The sequence below is a fragment of the Pistacia vera genome, unplaced genomic scaffold (assembly GCF_008641045.1).
Source record: "Pistacia vera cultivar Batoury unplaced genomic scaffold, PisVer_v2 Contig320, whole genome shotgun sequence".
Lineage (NCBI taxonomy): Eukaryota > Viridiplantae > Streptophyta > Magnoliopsida > Sapindales > Anacardiaceae > Pistacia > Pistacia vera.
Window position 1 is genome coordinate 1,805,145 of NW_022196136.1, and position 21,872 is coordinate 1,827,016.

Sequence of the window (21,872 nt, forward strand, 5' to 3'; positions counted from 1 at the left end):
AAAGGAAATACATATTTTATCCGTTTAGCCATTTTAATCAGGATTGTTTGGAAGCGAAGTTGAATCAACGGTATAAATAATGATACTTTTAAGTCTTAATTAATAAATTAGATGAAATCTAAGTACTGTATATATCTCTTACTCCCTCCGTTTTAAAATAAAAATCATTTTCTGCATGTTTGGCTTAATATTTTTATCCCTATTCTGGATCCTATTCTCCAAATAATGTTTGGCACATTATTCTAGAAATACTACCTTATTTTTTTTAATTTCATTTAAACCCCATAAGGTTATTAATTTCACTAAATACCCTATGAAAAAAAAGTTTAAAAATTAACAAAAACACCCCTATCAACCCAACTTGTCAGATTCCGGCAACCACCGTCGGTGATAGTCAGAATCTGTACAACAGCCTAACTTCCAACCAGAAATGGCCGGAAGTTCACCGTTGTGGCCTTTTCCGGCCAGATCCACTACGGATCTGGCCAGAAAAGGCCAGATCTGGCCGTCAGCGACGGCCAAAGAAATAGTCGTCGTTGACTGAAAACGACGGCCACATCTTTGGCCGTCGCTGACGGCCAAAGATGGCCCTCGTTTGGCCTTTTCCGGCCGTCGACGGCCATAACAGACCGTAGATCTGGCCTTTTCCGGCCAGATCCACCATGGATCTGGCCGGAAAAGGCCATAACGACGTGTTACGGCACAGATCCGACCGGTCTGTGCCGTAACGAAATTTTTCGGCTAGATTCCGACGGTGGTGGCCGGAATTTGACACTGCAGGTAGTGGGGGTGTTTTTGTCATTTTATATGTTAGGGTCTTTAGTTAAATTAGTAAACCTAGGGGCTTTTTCATAAATTTTTAAAATTTACTTCGTAATACTCTCCTATCCAATAACCCAATATTATCCCTAAAATCCTATCTAAAATACTAAACCAAATGCAACCAAAATACTAAGGGTTTAGGGTTTAATTTTATTATTTTTTTCCAAAATAAATCACCTTCACCAAAAAGTTACGCAACTTTCTCTCTCTTCCTGTCTCCTCTCTTTCCAAAATAAATGAAGAATTGAAGATGCTGAGTGATATGCGCATTGGGGTAAGAGAGAGAAATTTGTTTACATTAAAAATATTAGAAAGAGAGGGAGTATTATTTTAGTACTTTAATATTAATTTATCATTTTAAATTTTGACGCCTGAATGTCATTATACTGTTGAAGCCGTTGGAACTGTTAGATTAGATTGGTAAAATAATAAAGAGAAAATGAAACTGTAAGTTCTATGAATTATTACTTCTTTTTTCATCACACATTAAAACTCATGTTTCAATGGAATAATTTCATTTGATAACTTGGAATAAATTATTAAAGGATATATTCTTTGATGTGCCACTAGTTCTAAAGTGGAAAGACATAAAATATAATGCTTGCTTTTTAAAGACCTTTAATGGGAATTTTTGCATGTATTCACACCCAACGACTCTAAAAAGCATAAATAAAAGTATATGGACGTGATACATGAAATGAAAGGTGAATTATGTCTAATAATAAGCATCAATTATTGTTCTCCCAATTGAAATGTAACTCTTATCGTGTTGAAAGCAACTTATTGAAAACGATTTTTTTTTTTTTTTAAAGTAATACTATACCTATAATCTAATCTCACAATCTTCTCTTACAATGCTAACGTAACAGTTGAGTTGATAACGATCACATCAACTTTTACCACACTCAAGACATTAAATAATTTTAACTAAATACAAACAATGTTCTTTCAAATTTGTTTCAAATTTCAATGCTAGGATGTTATATAAATGATTTGAAAATTGGGCCGGCTTAGAATATTAGGATCAAGCCCTAATGTAGCTGGGCGGCCCTGTTGGCCCATGATTCATGGGGCTTACGCTTACCCAGAGACAACTGAGGACACATTCGGCTTCTTATTTTCTAAGCAGGATATTTGTGTCATTGTCTCAACTGTTTAAGTTCATGTCTGGTCTGGATAACAGTCGTTCTGGATAGATAGCCCACAACCATTTTCTTTTTCTCTTGAAAATTAGAGATAGGAAGGTGTCAAAGCTGATTGATGTACGCAAATGGCTTCTTCTATCACCTCTTCTTTCCAAACTAGGTCTGTTTCCAAACTCTATGCTTTGAATTTTTTACTTTTAACTTACATGGGTTTTGTTTCTAAGTCTTACGCTTTTGTACTGCTGCCAGAGCTCCATGTTACTTTATTTGCTTCCTCGTACCCATAATTTGTTGGGAGTTTAAAAATATCTGATGTTTTTGAGGATTTTTTATTCATCCCATGAAATAGCAATGAGTTTTTTTTTCCTTTTTTTGTTTTAAGTGAAGTAGATAGAATTCGGAGTTAAGACGGACAGATCTTCTTGTTTTGAAGCTCCTTAATAGAAATTTTAATGCTTCATGGTATTTGCAAATGAATTCTTGAATCATGGATATACAGTTTGGTTGACATTTTGGAAATACTTGCATTGTTTTTCTGTGCAAACACCAAAGAAGTTTTTTCTCTCAAAAGTAAACAATTCACTTCTAAAATGCTAACAATTTTTTTCCTTGAAGCTGGTTTTATGTTGACTATTGTTTCATGACGTGAATGAGTACAAACTTGGCACTATGTTATGTGCAACTATCAATGCTTGTAGATTTTACCTACTCTCTGAAGATAAAATCTCTGTTCGAATATAATGTAGCATGTGTTTGTAAATATGGCATAATTACTGTCTAAAAAAAATCAGTTCCTATGCATATTGGCAGGGATCACCTTGGATTGAGAAAGTTAGAGGTCTTCTTAGGTCGCTTGCATAGATTGTAAGACTGTTTTGGGGGATAATATTATGAAAACTTGAAATTCTGTGTATAAAATTATTTTAACATGAGTCATGTAATTTGCATTATGTTATAACCAGGGAATTTTACTTTATTTGGTTTCTGATAAAGTGGAAAAAAAAGCATCTTGAGCCTTTTCCCAAAGAAGAAAAAAAAAGCTTAAAACCCTCAGATAAACTTTTTAGTAGCTTTGAGCTTAGTTGAGTGGAAAGTTTTCTCGGGCTATAGCTAATATTATTTTATTTCAATATCAGGATTTTATCCTCACTACATTATTTAACAATGAAACTAATAATTAGAATTCGCGTGTAGGTAGGTAAAATATGTTGGAAATACTTCTGTGCTACTTGTGGGTGAAGATTGTGAAATGAATTGTATTCTTTTCATGTAAAAGATAAACTGATTAGCTGAGAATAATGTTCTAAATTCTGAGGCTGTTGTTCTCCTATGGTGTTGCAGCAGCTTGAGGTCCTTGTTTTTGGGTGAAAGAAATGGGTTCTGTGTTTCCAGTGTTCCTGTAACTCGTGTTGGCTTTTTGAGGAAGACTATAGAATGTAAGGAGTCAAGAATAGGGAAACAACCTATCGAAGTTCCATCCAATGTGACAATCACATTAGAAGGTCAAGATCTGAAAGTAAAGGGTCCTCTGGGAGAGCTATCAATTGCTTACCCACGTGAAGTGAAGGTTGAGAGGGAGGAGTCAGGGATCCTAAAGGTCAAAAAGGCTATGGAAACAAGAAGAGCTAACCAAATGCACGGGCTTTTCAGGTAAAACTCTTCCTTATTTGGCTCCTTTTATTTCGTTTTTAGCGATTTGGTTTTCTGTAAGGTCTTCTTTATGTGCCAGTTACTTTCGTTTTTTCTTCAATTAGTTATGGTTCTTCAACCATTGTAGTTAATGCAGAAGATCTATCTGTCTTTAATTGTTTGAAACCATAGTTCAATATAGAATATTCCAAGGGGAAAAAAAAGATTTGATTTGCATTTCAAGCTACGGGATTTTATTATTATAAACAATTTGTATTTCAAGAATACTTCTACCTCATACGTATATGCTTCTGGCTTTATATTGTTGGTCTCAGCAGTAATGGACTTGTCTGTTTAATACCCTGGATTTTGTTGCCAATCAATAAATTAAGATCAGTATATACCTCACCTCTGGATGTGAAAATTCTTGGACACCAATAAATTAGATATGGGTTGTAGATTTTCTTGAAAGCTACTTTCATAGTTAAAGTGATTATCTGCCTGCAGCACAATTTTGGGGATTCATTGTTTCGTTATTTCTGGATTAAGAATGCTTTTTGTATATGTGTAACTTCATTACGTGTGTTGTTGATTTTATGTGTGTTAAATTATCATTTAGTTTAAAAGCTTAAATGAATAGGTAAAGGTCCACAATGGAATTTAAATTCAAACAGGCATCTCATGTGCATTTGCATGTGGGCAAACCCAAACACTACCAGAATCACAACATCTAAACATAAAAGGCAAATGCAATTGATTATAATTTAAGTATTTCAATAGGGGTAGCGGAACACAAGAGTACTTGGTCAACCTTGCTTTAGTATCAAGTTAAGATACCACTTGAACAAATATTATAAGCTGATACGTATTATGTCACATAATTATAAGAGATTCCTGTGTATTTAGGAAGCCAGAGCCATAAAACTTGTCTGCCAAGATGATACAAGTAATCAATGTACTAGATAACATAGTTGTAATAAGAAAACGCAAATCCTAGCCATTTTGTGATGTGTAATAGTGACAATTATCATAGTGATATCAATACCCTTTCTTTCTTTTTGTTTCTCCATCTTTAAATTTCTTTTTGGATTTTGTTCTTGGGGATGCATGGACCCTACTTGATCTGCAGGTCAGGATAAACTAGATATAGCAACAGGAAGAGTTGCTTGAAAACTTTGATATATGGGTTATATGATTACTTATTTGTCGTGTGTGCCTTTGAATCTGCTTAGGACACTAACTGATAACATGGTGGTTGGAGTATCAAAGGGCTTTGAGAAGAAACTTCAAATGATTGGTGTGGGATATCGTGCGACAGTAGAAGGAAAAGACTTGGTATTGAGTCTTGGGTTTTCTCATCCAGTTAGGATGACAATCCCTGAGGGCTTAAAAGTGAAGGTGGAAGACAATACCCGAATCACTGTTAGTGGATATGATAAAAGTGAGATTGGTCAGTTTGCTGCTTCTATTAGGAAATGGAGACCCCCCGAACCATATAAGGGCAAGGGTGTGAAGTATGCTGATGAAGTTATTAGAAGGAAGGAAGGAAAGGCTGGGAAGAAGAAGTGAGGATTTTTTTTTTTTTCTTTTTTTAGGTTCCTTCATTTTTGGTTATCAATATGCACATGCGGTGTTGAATGTACTTATAATTCAATTAAAGCAATGCCTTGCAATCTATACAGTTGAATTGATTTGATTTGAATATTGTTGTTACTGGATTATAGAAAGCCCCAAGGCTTGGGCTTTTCAGGTAAAATCTTCCTAATGTTTGCCCGGGTACAATTTATTTGCGGTGATAAATAAGTTTTATTTTGTTACAAGAAAACTTATTTTCATTATTTAATAAACATAAAACTGTAATATAAAGATAGCAATTAAACATAAACAATTGAAGTTACCAACATCTTTGTCCTTCATTTTTAGATAATTTTTCTAGTCAAAATCTTCTACCATGTCAATTTAGCATAAATCCTTAGCATACTTCATTCCTCAAATTCTTTCCCCCAATACCACCACTGGTGAGGAATCGAAACAGTGGCTAGCAGATTCTTTTCAAGTATGATTTATAATTATATCATGTGCTAATGGAGACAAAACCGTTTGGGGATAATTACCCAAGAAAGGGAGGAAATGCCTCTCTCCAAGTTTGAAACTTAACAGGATTCTCATAGACATTTGTTTCAAAAACAAAGCTCCAAGTAAGGAAGCAATTTGAGATTTGAGAATGCACTCTACAATTAAGTTGATCGTGTTTTTGCACTTAGTCTTAGACACCAAATCTAACATTAACGAGTGCGATATCATACGTCCTGATTTTAATTATTTTTTGGAATCGATGAAATCAAATTAGGCATCTGTGTGATCAATTACGGTAAGATTTGGTTTCAAAGAGATTTTTTTACTCTATTTGATCTTGTGATAAATTAATTACAAGCATATAGAAATAGTGATTAACGATCCTCCGGAATGCTCTCCAGCGCTGGCCTCCAGTTGTTATTCATACGATCGTTATTTGTTCCGACTTCACAAATACTTTGTCGTCTCAACTTCATTGCAGTCACCAATTGCTCAACTGAAGAATACTTAAAATCCTTGTTATAATTCAAAATTTGCTTCAACTCTTCTTGTGTCACCACTACTTTAATCCTCAACACCTCACCTTTTGGCTCAACATCAACAATTCGGCTTTCTCTTCTTACTCTAAGCCTCACCATCGACTTACCGCCATCAAACTTGCTCTTTGCTTCTGACTCATCTGTTGCTGTAAATGTTCCAATCGTCTCTTCAACTTCTCTCTGTGACTCATCTCCTGCATTTCTTGCTAGAGCTTTGTTATCTCTGATCAAGCAGTTTCCCATTTTGGTGAAGTAGAGAGGGAGGTCGAAAACAAGAGTTATTAAGCATTAATATATAGGGAGAGGAGGTTGGAAAAATCACATGAAAAACCGATTGTTACGGCGGATATAAATGAAAGAAGGAAAGATGACGGGATTCTTTTGGTAGAGACAAATAACAACATTTATATATATATATATATATAATGCTTTCGATACTCTTTTTATCATGCAGTGACACAAGTAGTATTTGTTTAAAACTTGAATATGAGATTATAAATTATGCATGAAGTCAGCTGCCAGAGCTATCTGATTATATAATATATAAAAAGTAATCAATTATTTAAGTGATTTCCTAAGATTCTTTGAATTCAGTTCAAAGCATATTTAGTTGGTTTAGTGACAAACAAGAGTTTTCTCCTTATTTCCAGTTGTACAGAGTCAGAGAAGTGGCGTACTAAGATTAAAACCATGTGCCTTGATTGGTTTATTCAAAGCTTAATTAAACGGTGTATAAGGTCCTCTCATTGCGCTCAATTAAATCGTGCGGCCGCATCGTAAGGTTTTTGAAAACACACGCACTTTCCACACTGATGTTTCTTTTCTAAAGTAAACTCTCTAAAGAATAAAAAATTTAATTTATGTAGCTTAAATCTCATAACATTTTTCTAGCAATTATACAAATATAAGTACTAAATGTACCTAATCATATTCAAAATCTGTATCAATTGCATGACCAGTACCGAGCTCAGTTCTCAATCTACTACCAAAACTTGATACTTTAGCTTATCATGTCACTGAGTTGTGCAATAGTTATATATACATATCAAATTTAGCTTCGAGGTCAATTCTGATAAACTTAATTTAAAAATGGTGAAATATTGAGGAAGTCAAATCTGTCGAGAGAACAAATGTAGATGGTAGCGGTGGGACTGGGTTCAATGTATTTGAGATTGTCTTCGAGTTTAGGGCACCGATTTCAGAAATTGTTTACGATAAAATTAGGTGTAAAAGCAGTTAGTTAAGGTATCTTTCACATGAAGGTTAGGTAATTGGTTTCAATGTTTTGTGGCGAATTTCTGCATGTGAAGATAGGCATAGCTCATCAGAGTCATTTTGTTTACTTTGTGATTTAATTATGGAAGACAGCCACCACCACACTTGATCTCAGTTTATTATTAATGGTTTTATGTTTGACTAATTATAATCCATAATATTAAATTTACCACCTGCATTATATTGTTCTAGACGAATAATATCTTTGCATTATTGTGTTCACATTGGAATCTGAATTTACATCTTATTTATTTTACATTGATCATTCTTTTTATTTTGTTATTTTTTATTTTTTCTGGGATAACTCATTATGTGGTATATACAGTAAATGATAATCATGATGTATTATTTTCTTTCTCACCATTCTCCAAGCATTTTCAAAGGTTTGCCACAGTATTAGGGATAAACCTGAAGGCACCTTAATGGATCCAATCCAATCCAATTGTATTTGATTTGTTAATCTCATCTTCTATTTGAATTTTGAAATCTTGAATTCAATTTTAGAAACACAGGTAAAGCAAGAGTTAAAAAAATGGTTTTCAAAATCATAGCTTCTTGATTTTATTAACACAAAATTAAGTTTAAAGATTTGGATTTTATAGATAGTTATCCATTTAATTAAGTTCAGTTCAATAATTCAATCTTAATTTCCGCAACGTACCTACCGTGACAAAAAACTTTTCGGAATGTGAATACTTTTCTAAGATTGGATTAAAATATAAAATAAAGAAATACCAATTGTCATTAAGATTGATTAAACTTCCTCATTATTAGGCTATTGTTATCAGGGGAGAAAGCACTTGACTCGTTATTTTCGGATACTCGGACGGTTCTCCTTTCTACAATCCACATCAAATGGCTCTAACCACACTCCCATCTCCCCCAAAGAGAGGAAACATAAAGAACAATGTTAGCCTTACTCATTCTCTCTAATCACTCTTCTTATTCACCTGTGTTAAAATAATAAAAAAATAGATAAAATTAATATTTTAACAAAGGTAAATAAAAAAAGTGAGTATAAAAAGTGAATAGACTAACATTATTCACACACAAATACATCCAACCAAGCAACCCCTCACGCTGCCTAGTTTCTGTCGCGTGATCATCTCTGAAACCTGAATTGTTTCTTTTACACGTGTGAACTCAACTCTGAACTATGAAACGAGTTGGTTGTGAAATAGTAACCAAGATAGTTTGAAACTAACTACAGTTGTTTTTCTTCTCATTCACTCACATTGACAACTGTTCTATACTTGAAGCCTTTATTAAGTGTCTATTTTTCAATGGTTAAACAGAGACATTTGCTTGTGAAACCCACATTGCTCTCTTCCCTTTTCTTATTCAGCTGTCACTAAAAAGGTGCAAAAATGAGAGCTCAACTTATTCTATTATTATGTCTTCTCTTTAACTGTAAGTAATCATAGCTTATCTCAATGTTCAGCCTTTTCTGGGTCATTATACTTTAGAGTTTGGGTGGTAGTCTTTTCATTTTTTCTTTTTTGTTTTCGTCATGTAATTTCTGTGAAAGCATGAATTGGATCTTCAAGAAATTTTATATCTTGCAAAGCAATGCCTGGGTTTTGACAGATAAATCCTACATTGTAATTTTTGTAAGTTTGGAAAGTGAATTCTGGTACTTGGTAGTTTTGCAATGTTCTGTGAGTAACGGAACTTCGATGTTTGTTGCCTGTGGTAAACTGTTTTTGATGTTCAAATATATTGAGAACCAAGGTAGCATTTTCTGGTAATTCAGTCGCCACTGTTTAGGATTTACTCGAATTTAAGGGGAAATACAGTTCTGTAAACTGAAGAGCTGTATGAAAAATGAGAATTTGATGTAATTTTAGTTGAACAAAGCTGAAGTCACTATAATCATAATTTGACCTTATTTTTGTTTGCAACATAAGCGATATAAGAGAAAATTGTTGCCATTTAATTGTAGCATGACCATTAAATAAACCAATTTAGTAAAATGGTAAACACAAGGCTAAAATAAAAGTTCAAATAGATCCAGGTGATCTTCTTGCTTTAATCATGATTTTGTTTTCACCATATCTAAGCATATGAGTTAATTCAGCTTTATGTTGTTTATATCCAGGTTTATGTAGATTCCATTGCACCACAGTTGATGATGTAGAAGGTTACATATCCAAGAAAATACAGAGTAAGGCAATGCCTCCTGATCTCGCCCCGAGCCCAGACCCTCAACCCTTTCTTCCTCTTATAGCTCCTTCTCCATTGATACCAATCACAAACAGAAGTCTGCCAAGCTTATCAGGTATTTTGTACTTTCTCTTCTCTCATTGCTTACTGTGAGAACTAATGCTATGAAGTGTCGTTGGCAGCAATTTCATAGATACCAATTTCATAGAAACATGGGCAGACTTTTATGTGACATAAGATGGATGTTTGGTAAGATGAACCAAGATTTTGCGAAAGCCATTTGTCAATGGGCTTCTAAGGCATCCCAGTTAAATCAATAAACACTATCCGTCATGGCAATACTCTCATACTTCTCTTATCATGGGCTAATTTAGATGAGAAACTCTTATCTTAATATTATGTACACAAAGAAAATTGGAGCAAATTTGGACATTCCAATGCTCCTTGATAGTAAAATGACAAGTTGGCCTTCAAACTGACACTAATAAGAAAAGCTTCTCCCTGAGCCGTCCTCTGCTGCCAAAAGACTTCCATTCCATTTAAATTGCTTTTTCTTGAAGTATAGTGCTATATTTATTTATTTATTTAGTGTGGAGTGCTTCCCTATACTAATAATGCTTCTAAAGTGAATTCTTTTTTTTTTTTGGGCATAATATCTTTCAGGATTCTGTACGTTAAACTTTTCAGCTGCTGCAAGTTTGATGAGCACGACAGCAACTGACTGCTGGGATTCCTTTGCACCATATTTAGCCAATGTAATATGTTGTCCTCAATTTGATGCATCCCTTGCGATTCTTATGGGACAATACAGTAAATACTCAGGGATGCTTCATTTGGATAAGACAAATGCCAGGCACTGCCTCTCTGATTTTGAAATGATTTTAGAGAGTCAAGGCGCAAATAATCAGCTTCAAAAGTTATGCTCGATTCGTCCTGAAAACCTTACTGAAGCCTCTTGCCCTGTTTCAGATGTTAAGAAGTTTGATAGCATTGTGGACTCTTCAAGACTTCTGGCTGCCTGTGGAAAAATCGACCCTGTAAATGAGTGTTGTCACCAAGTTTGCCAAAATGCTATACTAGACGCTGCTAGAAAAATTGCTAGGAATGGTACATCGAATTAGCCTGAGAACTCAACCAGGATTGATGATTGTAAGAATATTGTCTTTCGGTGGCTTGCCAGTAAACTCGATCCTTCTTCAGCAAATCACGTACTGAGAGGACTTTCTAATTGCAAATTAAATAAAGGTGAGCATGAAAGAATAGGTCTATTTTTTTTTTTTGTAAATTAGTTTAAATGCAACACTAATGTGCATAGACAATTTTATGGTTATGATGTTTCATTTTTCATGTTCTGTAAATAATTTATCAGCATCAGTGAAGCCCAGGGTTGAAAGTTGCTGTTTAATGTTTCTTTTCTCATTGTTTATCATCTGTTTCAGGCTGTCCCCTCGTTTTTCCCAAAACAATAAATGTTACTAAAGAATGTGGATATATGATTAGCAATCAAACTGCTTGCTGCAAAGCCATGGAGAATTATGTATCCCACTTGCAGAAGCAGAGCTTCATTACTAACTTGCAGGGCTTAAATTGTGCTGCTTCACTTGGGATGGAGTTGCAGAAAGCTAATGTCTCCAGCAATGTTTATGATCTTTGTCATATCAACCTGAAGGACTTCTCTCTTCAAGGTCAGTGCTGTTGTATCCCCTCTAAATGAGCAACTCTTGGTCCTTTTTTCATTTTTCAAAAAAATTGACACTGATATCTGGTTCTTTATGGTTTATATATGGCATGGAATTGACTGATGGGATGTGCCAGTTGGATCAAAAGGTAATGCTTGTATATGCTATCTCACCTTTTGAGCAACTTCTCAGTTTTATATTACATGTGGTTATCCTTTTTTCTCTTCAATTATTCTAATTGGCGTTTTGCCTTCTACATTTCATAGATCTCCTGATCTACGAAAATATAATTGTCTAACTGATCTGGCAACCTTGAATTTTTCACAGTTTTGAGCTCAACGAGGAATGCTGTAATATCCGTCTGATTTAAAATTCTATTCTACTATAACTGCCTTTTACTTATACGAACTCTTAGAATAGATTTCTGTTTAGTTCTTGAAATTCTTGACTGCTATGAAAATTGTTTAATTTTTGAAATATACTTCATCAGTAATATCTTGAGAAGTTAATCCTAATTACTCTGACTATTTCATCACACTTCAGACTTTACACTTTAATATAATTAATGCAAAAGGAATTGTTCTTCCTCATTTTCTTTCTACTAGTATTCCTAATTTGTTTTAACGTTCTAACTGTCCTTTCACTAGATTCTGGTTGTCTTTTGCCAAGCTTGCCTTCGGATGTGACCTATGATGCAGCTTCAGGAATTGGCTTCATTTGTGATCTAAATGACAACATTGAAGCCACTTGGCCCTCTACTTCTATTCTACTGGGTTCCTGCAATGAAAGTATGGTGAAAATGTTAAATCTCTTTTGTCAAAAGCATGTAGTTTCTTTAGCCTGCTCTTACGATAAATAATTTGTGTACACGATCAAATTTCAGCTACCAAACTTCCAGCACTTCCTACAGCTACATCTGCTCAAAGTGGTGAGGGAACTTTGATTTTTCCTTTTTTCTTTTTTTGTTCCTATTATTATTATTATATTTTAGAGTAACAAAAAGTTCCTTATGAAAGCATAAAGATTTAGGTTGATAAAAGGTGAATATTTAATCATTGATGATTAATCAACTTAAGCAAAGTTCTTGTAGTTATAGAGTCAGGCTAAATATTTTCACCCATTTCAGGTCTTTACATGAAGAAGTCGGTGTTCTTGCCTTTGCTATTGAGCTCCTCATTAGTTCTGACTACATTAATTTGAACCTGTTTATCTCTATGAGATATAATCATTCTTCAAGCCTTTGGGTATGAATACTTCAGGTATACATTTGAGGAGAACGAAAGAGCATTGATTGATTTAGTCTTCCAAATTCAAAATCTATAATTTGTATAGTATTTAGTTTCAAAGCTGCGCTAGAGTTATGTTCAACTTTTGATAGCATTTTTTTTGTGTAATACTATGACTTCATAAAAAAAATTAATATAAAAGAGGAACATCGTGTTGGCTATAGTGTACAGATACAACATATTGCATTTTAATAATTTTCCAAATGAATATTCTTGTTTATTGACTAGTACTACTCTGTCTGGTTATACGCATTTTGATCAACATTTTTCTCAATATGTTTAAAATTGGGATTTTGCTACGTTCGCTGGGGCAGCTATCACCATTTGATCGTGGTCAGTTTTGATTCAAATTATTCAATAATGGTTGCTAATGCTGGCCCAAGCATGACCCTTAAATTATCTCTTCAAAAAGGTCAATAAAGGATAAGAATAAATAATTAAAACTCCATAATCAAAGTTTATGCACATTGGAAACTTGGATTTGGCTTTTGCTACATAATTATAAAATTGACAGTTAGTAGTAGTATTTTACCATGTATGATTAACGGGACAGCCCAACAGGTGCGTCTTAGGTGTAACCCCTAATTTAAACGAAAATCATACTATGAAAATAACCTTAACCCACTATACATGTGTGATGGGACAAGTGCTTCTGCTATGATTTTTCCTTGGGAAAAAAAAAATTGAAATAATCCATTAGATATTAAGTTAACACTTGAGATTTGTGGGTCAACCAATAATTCACCTGGGCTTTTTTGACTCAGTCATCCTTTTGTTGGTGATGGACTGGTTAGCTTTTTTGTATAGGTATTTTTCAGGTGATTGGTGGAGCCCTTAGGCTCTTGTTTTTTGCTTGTGCCTCTGTAGTGTTTTTTTTAAGTTCTTGGTGCCTTGTACCTGTCCAAGGTTCTTGTGTTTAAAGGGTTATCCCCCTTTTTAGGTTGTATTTTTTATTCTTTTTAATATTACCATTTACCCAAAAAAATAATTATGTGAGTTGTGAGGTACAACAATTGTTAGAGATATATCATCTGATCGAATTGACTGTCACAAGGGCTCCTTCATTCAAGTTTTTAAAAAGGTTATACAAGTAAATAAATGTTTTTAACAATTAAATTTGTCTTGCTTCAACTTAATTGTAAGGTGGAAAGATGAATGATAATTCAGACTTTTACTTCGTTAAAATCAGAACTCGAGTGTCTTGCAAGAACACTATATGTTTGAAACTTATAACGTGTAGTAGCCTATAGGAGATCTCAGAGTAGATGTAAATAATCTATTAGAAACGTGTTGACTTGCGCCAATTGAATCAAGGCCTCAACGGTCAACATGGAGTAGCTAGCTTATTGCTATTCTTTAATTTGAATATTGATAGTGTTCGTTTGTATTTTGTTCATAAATGCCTAGATAGCGGCACGGCGCCGCCGCCGCCCCATAAACACTAACATGCATATTCCGTTATGAGAAATAGTTACATCTTTTTGCACCACATTCCATGCTGCTTCCTTATAAAATGTAATTCCTCTAATGGGCGTTGAGTTCTTCTCAATGTGAAAACAAGATGCTTTTTCTCTTTCTTTCAAATTCAGGGTCCAACTGATTCGGAATTTTATTGAGTTACATGGAATTTAGTTGATTCTAATTGAAAGTATATCCTTTTTTTCATTAATTTACTTTCCATAAAGTTACCCCTGAATAGTTAGCAACATTGCGAATGCAATTATTTCACCAGCTTGCGTGACCCAGCCAGCCACCATCCAACACCCATTCAAATTCAGTCGTTAATTTATAAACGACAAGACGCTTGATAAGGTCTCTCTAGTAATGATATCCTTAATTTCATTTTCTCCTATATTAGTCACAACTAACCAGTGGCCGCGACATACAATTCACTCATAAAACCTCCAAGTGATCTCCGCCAAAAAAAAAAAAAACACTAGATGGGTTCCTCAGAAAATGATATTCACCAACCTCTGCTTCAATCGTATCCTCCATCTTTGTCACCCCAACTATCAGACACAAAACATGAATCGGACGGCCAGCTTGAGGCCATATTATCTAACGGTGAGCTCCCATTCTTGCAGCGCCTGCAACAGGCAACACGGATTGAATTGAAGCTACTGTTCCATCTCGCTGCACCTGCAGTTATTGTTTACATGATAAACTATGTCATGTCTATGTCTACCCAAATCTTCTCTGGTCATCTAGGAAATCTAGAGCTTGCTGCAGCCTCCCTTGGAAATACCGGCATCCAAGTCTTTGCCTATGGTCTAATGGTATATTTAACATTTGTGTATATATGTTATATAATTAGTTATCAATGAAGTAGTAATAAGGTTTGTAATTTCATTGTTTATTATTAATAGTTGGGAATGGGAAGTGCTGTGGAGACGTTGTGCGGACAAGCATATGGTGCCCGCAAATATGAAATGCTTGGCATATATCTGCAAAGATCAACAATCCTTCTCACACTCACTGGGATATTACTCTCCTTCATCTACATCTTCTCTAAACCCATATTGATCTTACTCGGTGAATCACCAGAAATAGCTTCAGCAGCGGCAGTTTTTGTCTATGGTTTGATACCCCAAATTTTTGCCTATTCTCTAAACTTCCCTATCCAAAAATTTTTACAAGCTCAAAGCATAGTGGCCCCGAGTGCATACATTTCAACAGCCACATTGGTTATACATCTTTTGCTTAGTTGGGTTGCAGTGTACAAGATTGGGCTTGGGTTGTTGGGTGCATCATTAATGTTGAGTTTTTCATGGTGGATTATAGTTGTGGCTCAGTTTATATACATTCTTAAGAGTGAGAAGTGTAAGTATACATGGGAGGGGTTCAATATACAAGCCTTTTCAGGGTTGCCAAGCTTCTTCAAGCTCTCGGCTGCGTCAGCTGTGATGTTGTGCTTAGAGACGTGGTATTTCCAGATCCTTGTTTTGCTGGCTGGGTTGCTAGAGAACCCTGAGTTGGCTTTGGATTCACTCTCCATTTGGTAAGCTCAAAATATTTCTCTTTTATATATGTGATTAATACATTCCAGCTGGACCTGCCGCCATTTAATGTCACACCCTTTGTTTTAGGTTAATTATCACACCTAACATCCATGATTTCATACTTTGTAGGAAAAAAAATTATTATTTCACACATATTCAATTTATAACTTCATAGTTTTAATTTTCAAAATAAGGATTAAAAGGTAATAATTAACTTTATAAAAGTACCTGAACTGGTAAATGATAGAAAACGTGAATCATTTTTTAAGTTCTAATTTCATGTGATGAACTGGTCGTCATGACGTAATAGAACTACAGTTGTGCACGTAATGATTTCTAAGCCACGTAAATTTCTTTGCCCAAAGATGAAAGGGATCTCTGAAAAATAACAGTCAAAAGATGATTGCATTGTCTTTTATTATGGGAATACTTATTATTTATTAAATCTTTTGTCCCGTTCCTCATTAGTAATGAAGTATATCCGCATTAACCTGTACCGTATGTTTTTTAATTATTGTCAATAGTATAATCAACTGACGGTTCAATGTTGTTTAATTATTGTCAATTCATTGATGCTTAATTAATTGGTTGGTGATTGCAGTATGACGGTATCTGGATGGGTGTTCATGATCTCAGTCGGGCTCAATGCAGCAGCAAGGTTATTATATTACATTACAGTTACTATTTATTCATTATTCTTTAAATAACAACTTATATATGTCTTACCTGAATGATATCCAAACAGTGTGAGAGTAAGCAATGAGCTGGGAGCCGGAAACCCAAAGTCAGCATCATTTTCTGTATTAGTTGTGACAATAATCTCCTTCATTATCTCGGTGATTGCGGCGATACTAGTGCTAGCATTGCGTGATGTTATCAGCTATGCCTTCACAGAAGGTGAAGCCGTAGCTGCAGCTGTCTCGGATCTCTGTCCACTTCTTGCCCTCACCCTTACTCTTAATGGAATTCAACCTGTGCTGTCCGGTAAGATTAATTTGCTAGAATTGGAATATTCAAATGCATAGATAAATTGCATAGTTTAACATTAATTATTGATGATGAAGGTGTGGCTGTTGGGTGTGGATGGCAAGCTTTTGTTGCATATGTTAACGTGGGATGTTATTACGTGGTTGGTATCCCACTTGGTGCACTTCTAGGTTTCTATTTCAACCTTGGTGCCAAGGTACGAAACCCCATTATATTTGATGCCAAGAACTACGTATTCTTCTAATCATAATCTTATTATTTATAAACATGTAGTTTTGATCATAGATTTAACTTTAGGTACATGTTTATATTTTTATTTATACGTAATGAATTAGATATGGTACTAATTGTTAACGTGTTTTATAGGGGATATGGTCAGGGATGATTGGGGGCACGGTAATACAAACATTCATTTTGATGTGGGTCACATTTCGGACAGACTGGAATGAAGAGGTACTTCTCATAATAGAATGACTTTTTTTACAAGAGAAAGATCAACTCGCTTTGTGCTAATTTTGACAAAAATAGAAATTAATTAATTACTTTTCGCTAAATTAACATAATATTACTTTGAATTGCAGGTCGAAGAAGCTATGAAGAGATTGAATAGATGGGAGAACAAGAAAGAAGCCCTTTTGAAGTGACTAAAGTCAAAGGCCTTTGATTGACCGAGAAAAAAAAAAAAAATACCCCATCGACCAAATGATTTCTTCTACTGTTGAACTTAATATTCTAAATTGAACAAAACATGTAGCTTATATTCTGTTTAATAGATGCAAATTTATCCGCAACTGAGCAGAATCAAAACAAGTACCATATTTATAATTTTCTTACGTTAAAAAAAAATGAGGAAAGAAAAATCCGGTTACAGTGAATAACAAATATTTACCGTGGATACAGCTCAATGCGTTAAGAAAAAAAAAAAAAATGCTTACATAGCTGAAGCCTTGGATATATATAGTGCACAAAGAGTCAAATATTTTGCCAAAAAAGGAAAGAGACTCTTGAAAGCGTGTGCCTTGTGTGGTCAGTGAATCAGTGGTCACATGAATTATAATCAGTTCTTCTATCCATTCGTATTTGTTGGTTTTCTAGCTTTGTTTTATGTTGTGGAAAATATGGGTGCTATCCTGCTACACCATCAACGTAACATCCATTGCTTCTTACCGTATATGTTACATTATCATCTCACTAACAGGCTGACACGTTTGCTGCACATGCAAATATGGCAAACATTGCTGTTGTCTACTAAATATAGCCTATAGGCATGGGATTATTAGATGAGGATCATTTTGTTATTACGCAAAATGTTTAACCTTCATCAAATATTGATTTATAAGGACCGGCTTCTGGTATCCATACTTCTCGATATGAAGAAATTTCCACAATTAATGGTGTTTATGATTGCATCAAATACAAAACCTTGTGAAAACGAAATAACTTTGTTGTTTGTTGCCTGTGATAAACTGTTTTTGATGTTCAAATATTTCGAGAACCAAGGGAGCATTTTCTGGTAAGAGAAATTGTGCTCATTTTTGTTTGTAAAATAAACTATGTAAGAGAAATTGTTTCCATTTACTATGTAGCTTTACCATTAAATAAATCAATTTAGTAAAATGGTAAACACAAGGCTAAAATATTTAATCTAGAGAAAACATTAATTTAACATTGTAGCTTAATGTGGAATTCTTACTACAACAAATTTTTAATTTAGAGACGAAATATTTAGGGACGAATGTAATTAGTTTCATCCCATAATGATCATTTCAAGGGATGAAATTGTAATTTCATTAAAAAATGCTTTGCACTCAATTTCCAACCTGCTTCAACAATTGATTTCACCAACTATATGGAGGGAAATCATTCTGGGACAAAATTTATTATTTTGGGCAAAAAAAATTATAACTAAAAACTTTTTTTTTTTCTGGGACGAAATTTTTTGTCTCTAAGGGGCCGTTTGGATGGGGTTAATATTAGATAACTGGGGTAATATTTTTTAAATTGAGCAGATGACGATGTTTGGTTGGTTTGTAAAAAATTATTCTCGAAATATTTTATGACAAACAAGAGCATTTGGGGTGTATATTGCTTGGAGTCTTAATACCTTGGGGGAGGGAGGCGCTGTTATTAAAACTTACCCTAGTAATAAATTTTGTTTCCCATGTTGCCCCTAAACAGTTAAGCATTTGGTTCAAATTAACCTTATATTTGTTAACATTTACAAAACACCTAATTCACTCATGCAGACACTTTTGTCCTCGCTTTTTAAATTTTTCGGACGACATTGCCTTGTTATTGTCATTATTTATAGAAATGCCATTATAACTGGAACTAGCCACCGTCGACTGCCGTCAGAGGCTGCCAAAAGTCGCCATAATGGCGTACGATTGATCCTATATGGCCGGTCGTGCGCCAGTGAGGCTTTTTCCGACCATGGATCTGTGATCCATGGCTGGAAAATGCCAGATTTGGCTATTTCACAGCTAGATCTATGGTTGTTTCACGGCCAAGAATGTGGCCATGAAACGGTGGCTGATTTGGCCACGAAACGGCCAGGTCTTTGGTAGTGAAACGGCTGACATTTCACCATCAAAGACTTGGCCATTTCATAGCCAGATATGTGGTCGTGAAATGACCATAGATTTAGCTGTAAAATGGCCAGGTCTATGGCACTGCCAGTAGTGGTGGATGGCTGCGGGCAATGGCTTGGGTGGGTAGGGGTGTTTTTGTTAAGTTTAAAATGTTTTTGGTTGCGAGGGTGTTTTGCCAAATCTGAAAAGTAGGGGGTTAAAAGAATTATTCAAAAAATATATATATATATATATATATATATTGTTAATTAATATTTAAAAAGGAGGGTAATTTAGTAATCTATATAATATACCCACCCATTTATCTTTCCAACCAAACATATTATTCACCAATTTATTCGAACCAACCAAACACATTTTCTAAACATTCACAGTAATCTTTAAGATGATCTTTTATTCTGTTAATATAATATCCCCCTATAATAAAATATTATATGATCCAAACGTCCCTTAATTGTACAAAATTTGGAAAACTTATCAGGGACGAAATATGATTTTGTCCTCGATATTCCAATGAAAAATTTGGAGATAAGAGGTTCTCTGTCTTGTGGGGTCCATCCTAACACTAACATCTCACGACCTTTTCTCTATTGATTGTAGCTCCCTACTAATTGTTGTTGATATTTGATTGCTATTGTGTGTAATTATCTGGTTACCGGTGACTCCCCATTAGTTCTAACCTTCCCACAACCAACCCGCCCACCACTTGTTTGACAAAATTCCTCATCCAAACCCTTTGAAATATGGAGGGTTATTTTCATTTTCATTTCAGTCTTTTCAGATTTAATATAATACAAATTACTACTTTATCCTTTGACTGTTAAATCAAACATAAACTGTTAATTTAAGGGCAATAATTCAGAATTTATGAAAGCAGGGTGGGAACTGTCATTTCGCTAAACCTTGGGTGGGAACATGTTGTTTATTCTTTTATTACACCACTAAAATTATAAAGTGGGTTGCTTTCTTGTGCTTTGAGCAGATATAATATTTCTAAAAATCTGAAACATTTACAGTTTTGACAGGCAAAGGACCCGTATTGTTGAGTTGGCTTATTGTTAGTGGTTAATGGGTTGAGGTCTGTTTGGAAACAACAAAGCTACGGACACCAGCATTTTTGCACCGAAAATGTGTACCGACCTACGTGTCCCCTGACTCACACTAACAATACAGACGCGTTATTAAATATTTTTCTAGTGAACGGCCGTCCATCAAATATGGACGACCGTTCACTTACATGGACTTCCGTCCATATTATATGAACGGGGGTCCATTTACTATGGACCGGCATCCCCATTTAAAGGATGCCCGTCCATAAATAAAATGGAATAATTTTTTTTATAAAAATTAGGGACAGTCGTTCATAGGTTATGGACGGCTATCCCTAAATATTAATGGACGCCTGTCCATTAACAATTCTTTTAAAAAAATTAAAAAACATTTAGGGACGATCGTTCATCCGTTATGGACGCCCGTTCATCTGTTATGGACGACCGTCCATTCATTTTGGATGGGCACCTGCAAATAAGGGACGCCCGTCCTTAACCAAAATATGAAAATTTAAAAAAAAAAAAAAAACTTTGGAGACGCCCGTCCACAAATTGTGGACGGCTGTCCCTTACTTTATTTTGGTTTTACAAAACTAAAGAAAAAATTTGGACGGCCGTCCATAAATCCCAACTTCCTTCCATCTTTGGTGCACAATACCACCACAACTTCTCAGAAAATTTTCATGCATGACTTAACTATGGCATCTTACATGTTGCCTATCTATTCACTTTGTCGCGATCATGCAAATCCTCTCGACTGTTGCATATTCGACTTAGATGCCATAAAAAGCATGACTCAGCAATTATAGCATTTTAAGTTGAGAAGGTACCTTGATAAAACTTGAGAATGTGCTGACAAGGATTGAGCTGTATTGTTGAGGAGTATAGGCTTTGTTAAGTATAGGATTCACATAGTAGTTCTGAAGAAAATCGCCACTCCCTGCACCCAAAACATATATTGCATCCTGTATGATGGAAGCTGATTGTTTGGTTCCAGAAACCTTTGCTAGCTTTGACTGATACTCCTTATAGTACTGCAACTGCTTAGACAATGGGATTGCATGCTGCAACACAAAGCACAGTTCATTTTTTTCTGAGAAGAAATATTTATCTGAAACACTAAAACAGTATACGGATAATTCTTGATGGTAGTACAATCTTAAAATACTTACGTTTATGCTGGATGTTTGGTCCTCATAACTAGCTCCAGCTGAAGCAAAGTTGGCTCCAATAAGAAGGTTCTTGCCTGAAGCCTGTGGACTAAGATATGGCAGTGCATAATTCGTAAATTGTAGGGTATCAGTTGAAAGAGAAATTGAAAACAAAAGAAATTAGTATTCTAATTTTATAATTTAGACAAGGTTATAAATTATTTGAGTACTACTTACCAGTGAAGCCCGTGACTAATTTTCCATTGCAAAACCTTCCAGTGGGTTGATGATTGACGAAGTCTTTTCCATAAGGTGGGTAATTGGCCTTGAAAAGAGTTGGAATATAGTTGTTGTTACCAACATCAACTGCAGAATTACCAAAAGTAATGCTGGCAGGAGCAAGAGGCTGTGAATACCCTTTGCTTGAAAGAGTGAACGCAAGGATGACTAAAAACAGTAACCTTTTGCAACTCAAGTCCAT

At 34.8% G+C, this 21,872-nt stretch overlaps 4 protein-coding genes and 1 pseudogene across 5 annotated transcripts; 3 read left to right on the plus strand and 2 right to left on the minus strand.

Annotated features, from left to right (window-relative positions):
* The first annotated feature begins 1,974 nt into the window (after positions 1-1,974).
* LOC116137021 (50S ribosomal protein L6, chloroplastic) lies at positions 1,975-5,298 on the plus strand. 2 transcript variants are annotated; one of them, XM_031422704.1, is made up of 3 exons: positions 1,975-2,127; positions 3,309-3,617; positions 4,829-5,298. In XM_031422704.1, exons 1-3 carry the CDS (start codon positions 2,093-2,095, stop codon positions 5,163-5,165), a joined length of 681 nt encoding a protein of 226 aa, XP_031278564.1. In that variant the 5' UTR covers positions 1,975-2,092; the 3' UTR covers positions 5,166-5,298. The 2 variants fall into 2 exon arrangements, with proteins under 2 accessions (XP_031278564.1, XP_031278565.1); XM_031422705.1 differs by having other exon boundaries at positions 1,986-2,127; positions 3,312-3,617.
* Positions 5,299-6,046: 748 nt separating this feature from the next.
* LOC116137088 lies at positions 6,047-6,454 on the minus strand. The gene has a single exon (XM_031422777.1). It carries the CDS (start codon positions 6,452-6,454, stop codon positions 6,047-6,049), a length of 408 nt encoding a protein of 135 aa, XP_031278637.1.
* Positions 6,455-8,744: 2,290 nt separating this feature from the next.
* On the plus strand, positions 8,745-12,786 carry LOC116137114 (annotated as a pseudogene).
* A 1,438-nt stretch (positions 12,787-14,224) lies between these two features.
* LOC116136983 (protein DETOXIFICATION 40-like) lies at positions 14,225-17,287 on the plus strand. Its single transcript, XM_031422669.1, has 7 exons — positions 14,225-14,890; positions 14,981-15,612; positions 16,215-16,271; positions 16,359-16,597; positions 16,678-16,796; positions 16,967-17,053; positions 17,182-17,287. Exons 1-7 carry the CDS (start codon positions 14,555-14,557, stop codon positions 17,242-17,244), a joined length of 1,533 nt encoding a protein of 510 aa, XP_031278529.1. The 5' UTR covers positions 14,225-14,554; the 3' UTR covers positions 17,245-17,287.
* A 3,756-nt stretch (positions 17,288-21,043) lies between these two features.
* LOC116137090 (GDSL esterase/lipase APG-like) lies at positions 21,044-21,872 on the minus strand. The gene is made up of 3 exons (XM_031422779.1): positions 21,629-21,872; positions 21,413-21,543; positions 21,044-21,304 (listed from the first exon to the last, which is right to left on the minus strand). Exons 1-3 carry the CDS (start codon positions 21,870-21,872, stop codon positions 21,044-21,046), a joined length of 636 nt encoding a protein of 211 aa, XP_031278639.1.

Bases quoted from the DNA above. Each gene is read 5' to 3' on its own strand.
- LOC116137090 (XM_031422779.1), bottom strand. From the start codon at position 21,872: ATGGACTTGAGTTGCAAAAGGTTACTGTTTTTAGTCATCCTTGCGTTC. The intron at 21,544-21,628 runs GTAAGTAGTACT...TTTCTCTTTCAA, and splicing joins ATTAGTCACGGGCTTCACTG to CTGATACCCTACAATTTACG. The intron at 21,305-21,412 runs GTAAGTATTTTA...TTTGTGTTGCAG, and splicing joins ACCAAACATCCAGCATAAAC to CATGCAATCCCATTGTCTAA.
- LOC116136983 (XM_031422669.1), top strand. From the start codon at position 14,555: ATGGGTTCCTCAGAAAATGATATTCACCAACCTCTGCTTCAATCGTAT. The intron at 16,598-16,677 runs GTAAGATTAATT...TTGATGATGAAG, and splicing joins AATTCAACCTGTGCTGTCCG to GTGTGGCTGTTGGGTGTGGA. The intron at 17,054-17,181 runs GTACTTCTCATA...TTTGAATTGCAG, and splicing joins GGACAGACTGGAATGAAGAG to GTCGAAGAAGCTATGAAGAG.
- LOC116137021 (XM_031422704.1), top strand. From the start codon at position 2,093: ATGGCTTCTTCTATCACCTCTTCTTTCCAAACTAG. The intron at 2,128-3,308 runs GTCTGTTTCCAA...ATGGTGTTGCAG, and splicing joins ACCTCTTCTTTCCAAACTAG to CAGCTTGAGGTCCTTGTTTT. The intron at 3,618-4,828 runs GTAAAACTCTTC...GAATCTGCTTAG, and splicing joins CAAATGCACGGGCTTTTCAG to GACACTAACTGATAACATGG.
- LOC116137088 (XM_031422777.1), bottom strand. From the start codon at position 6,454: ATGGGAAACTGCTTGATCAGAGATAACAAAGCTCTAGCAAGAAATGCA.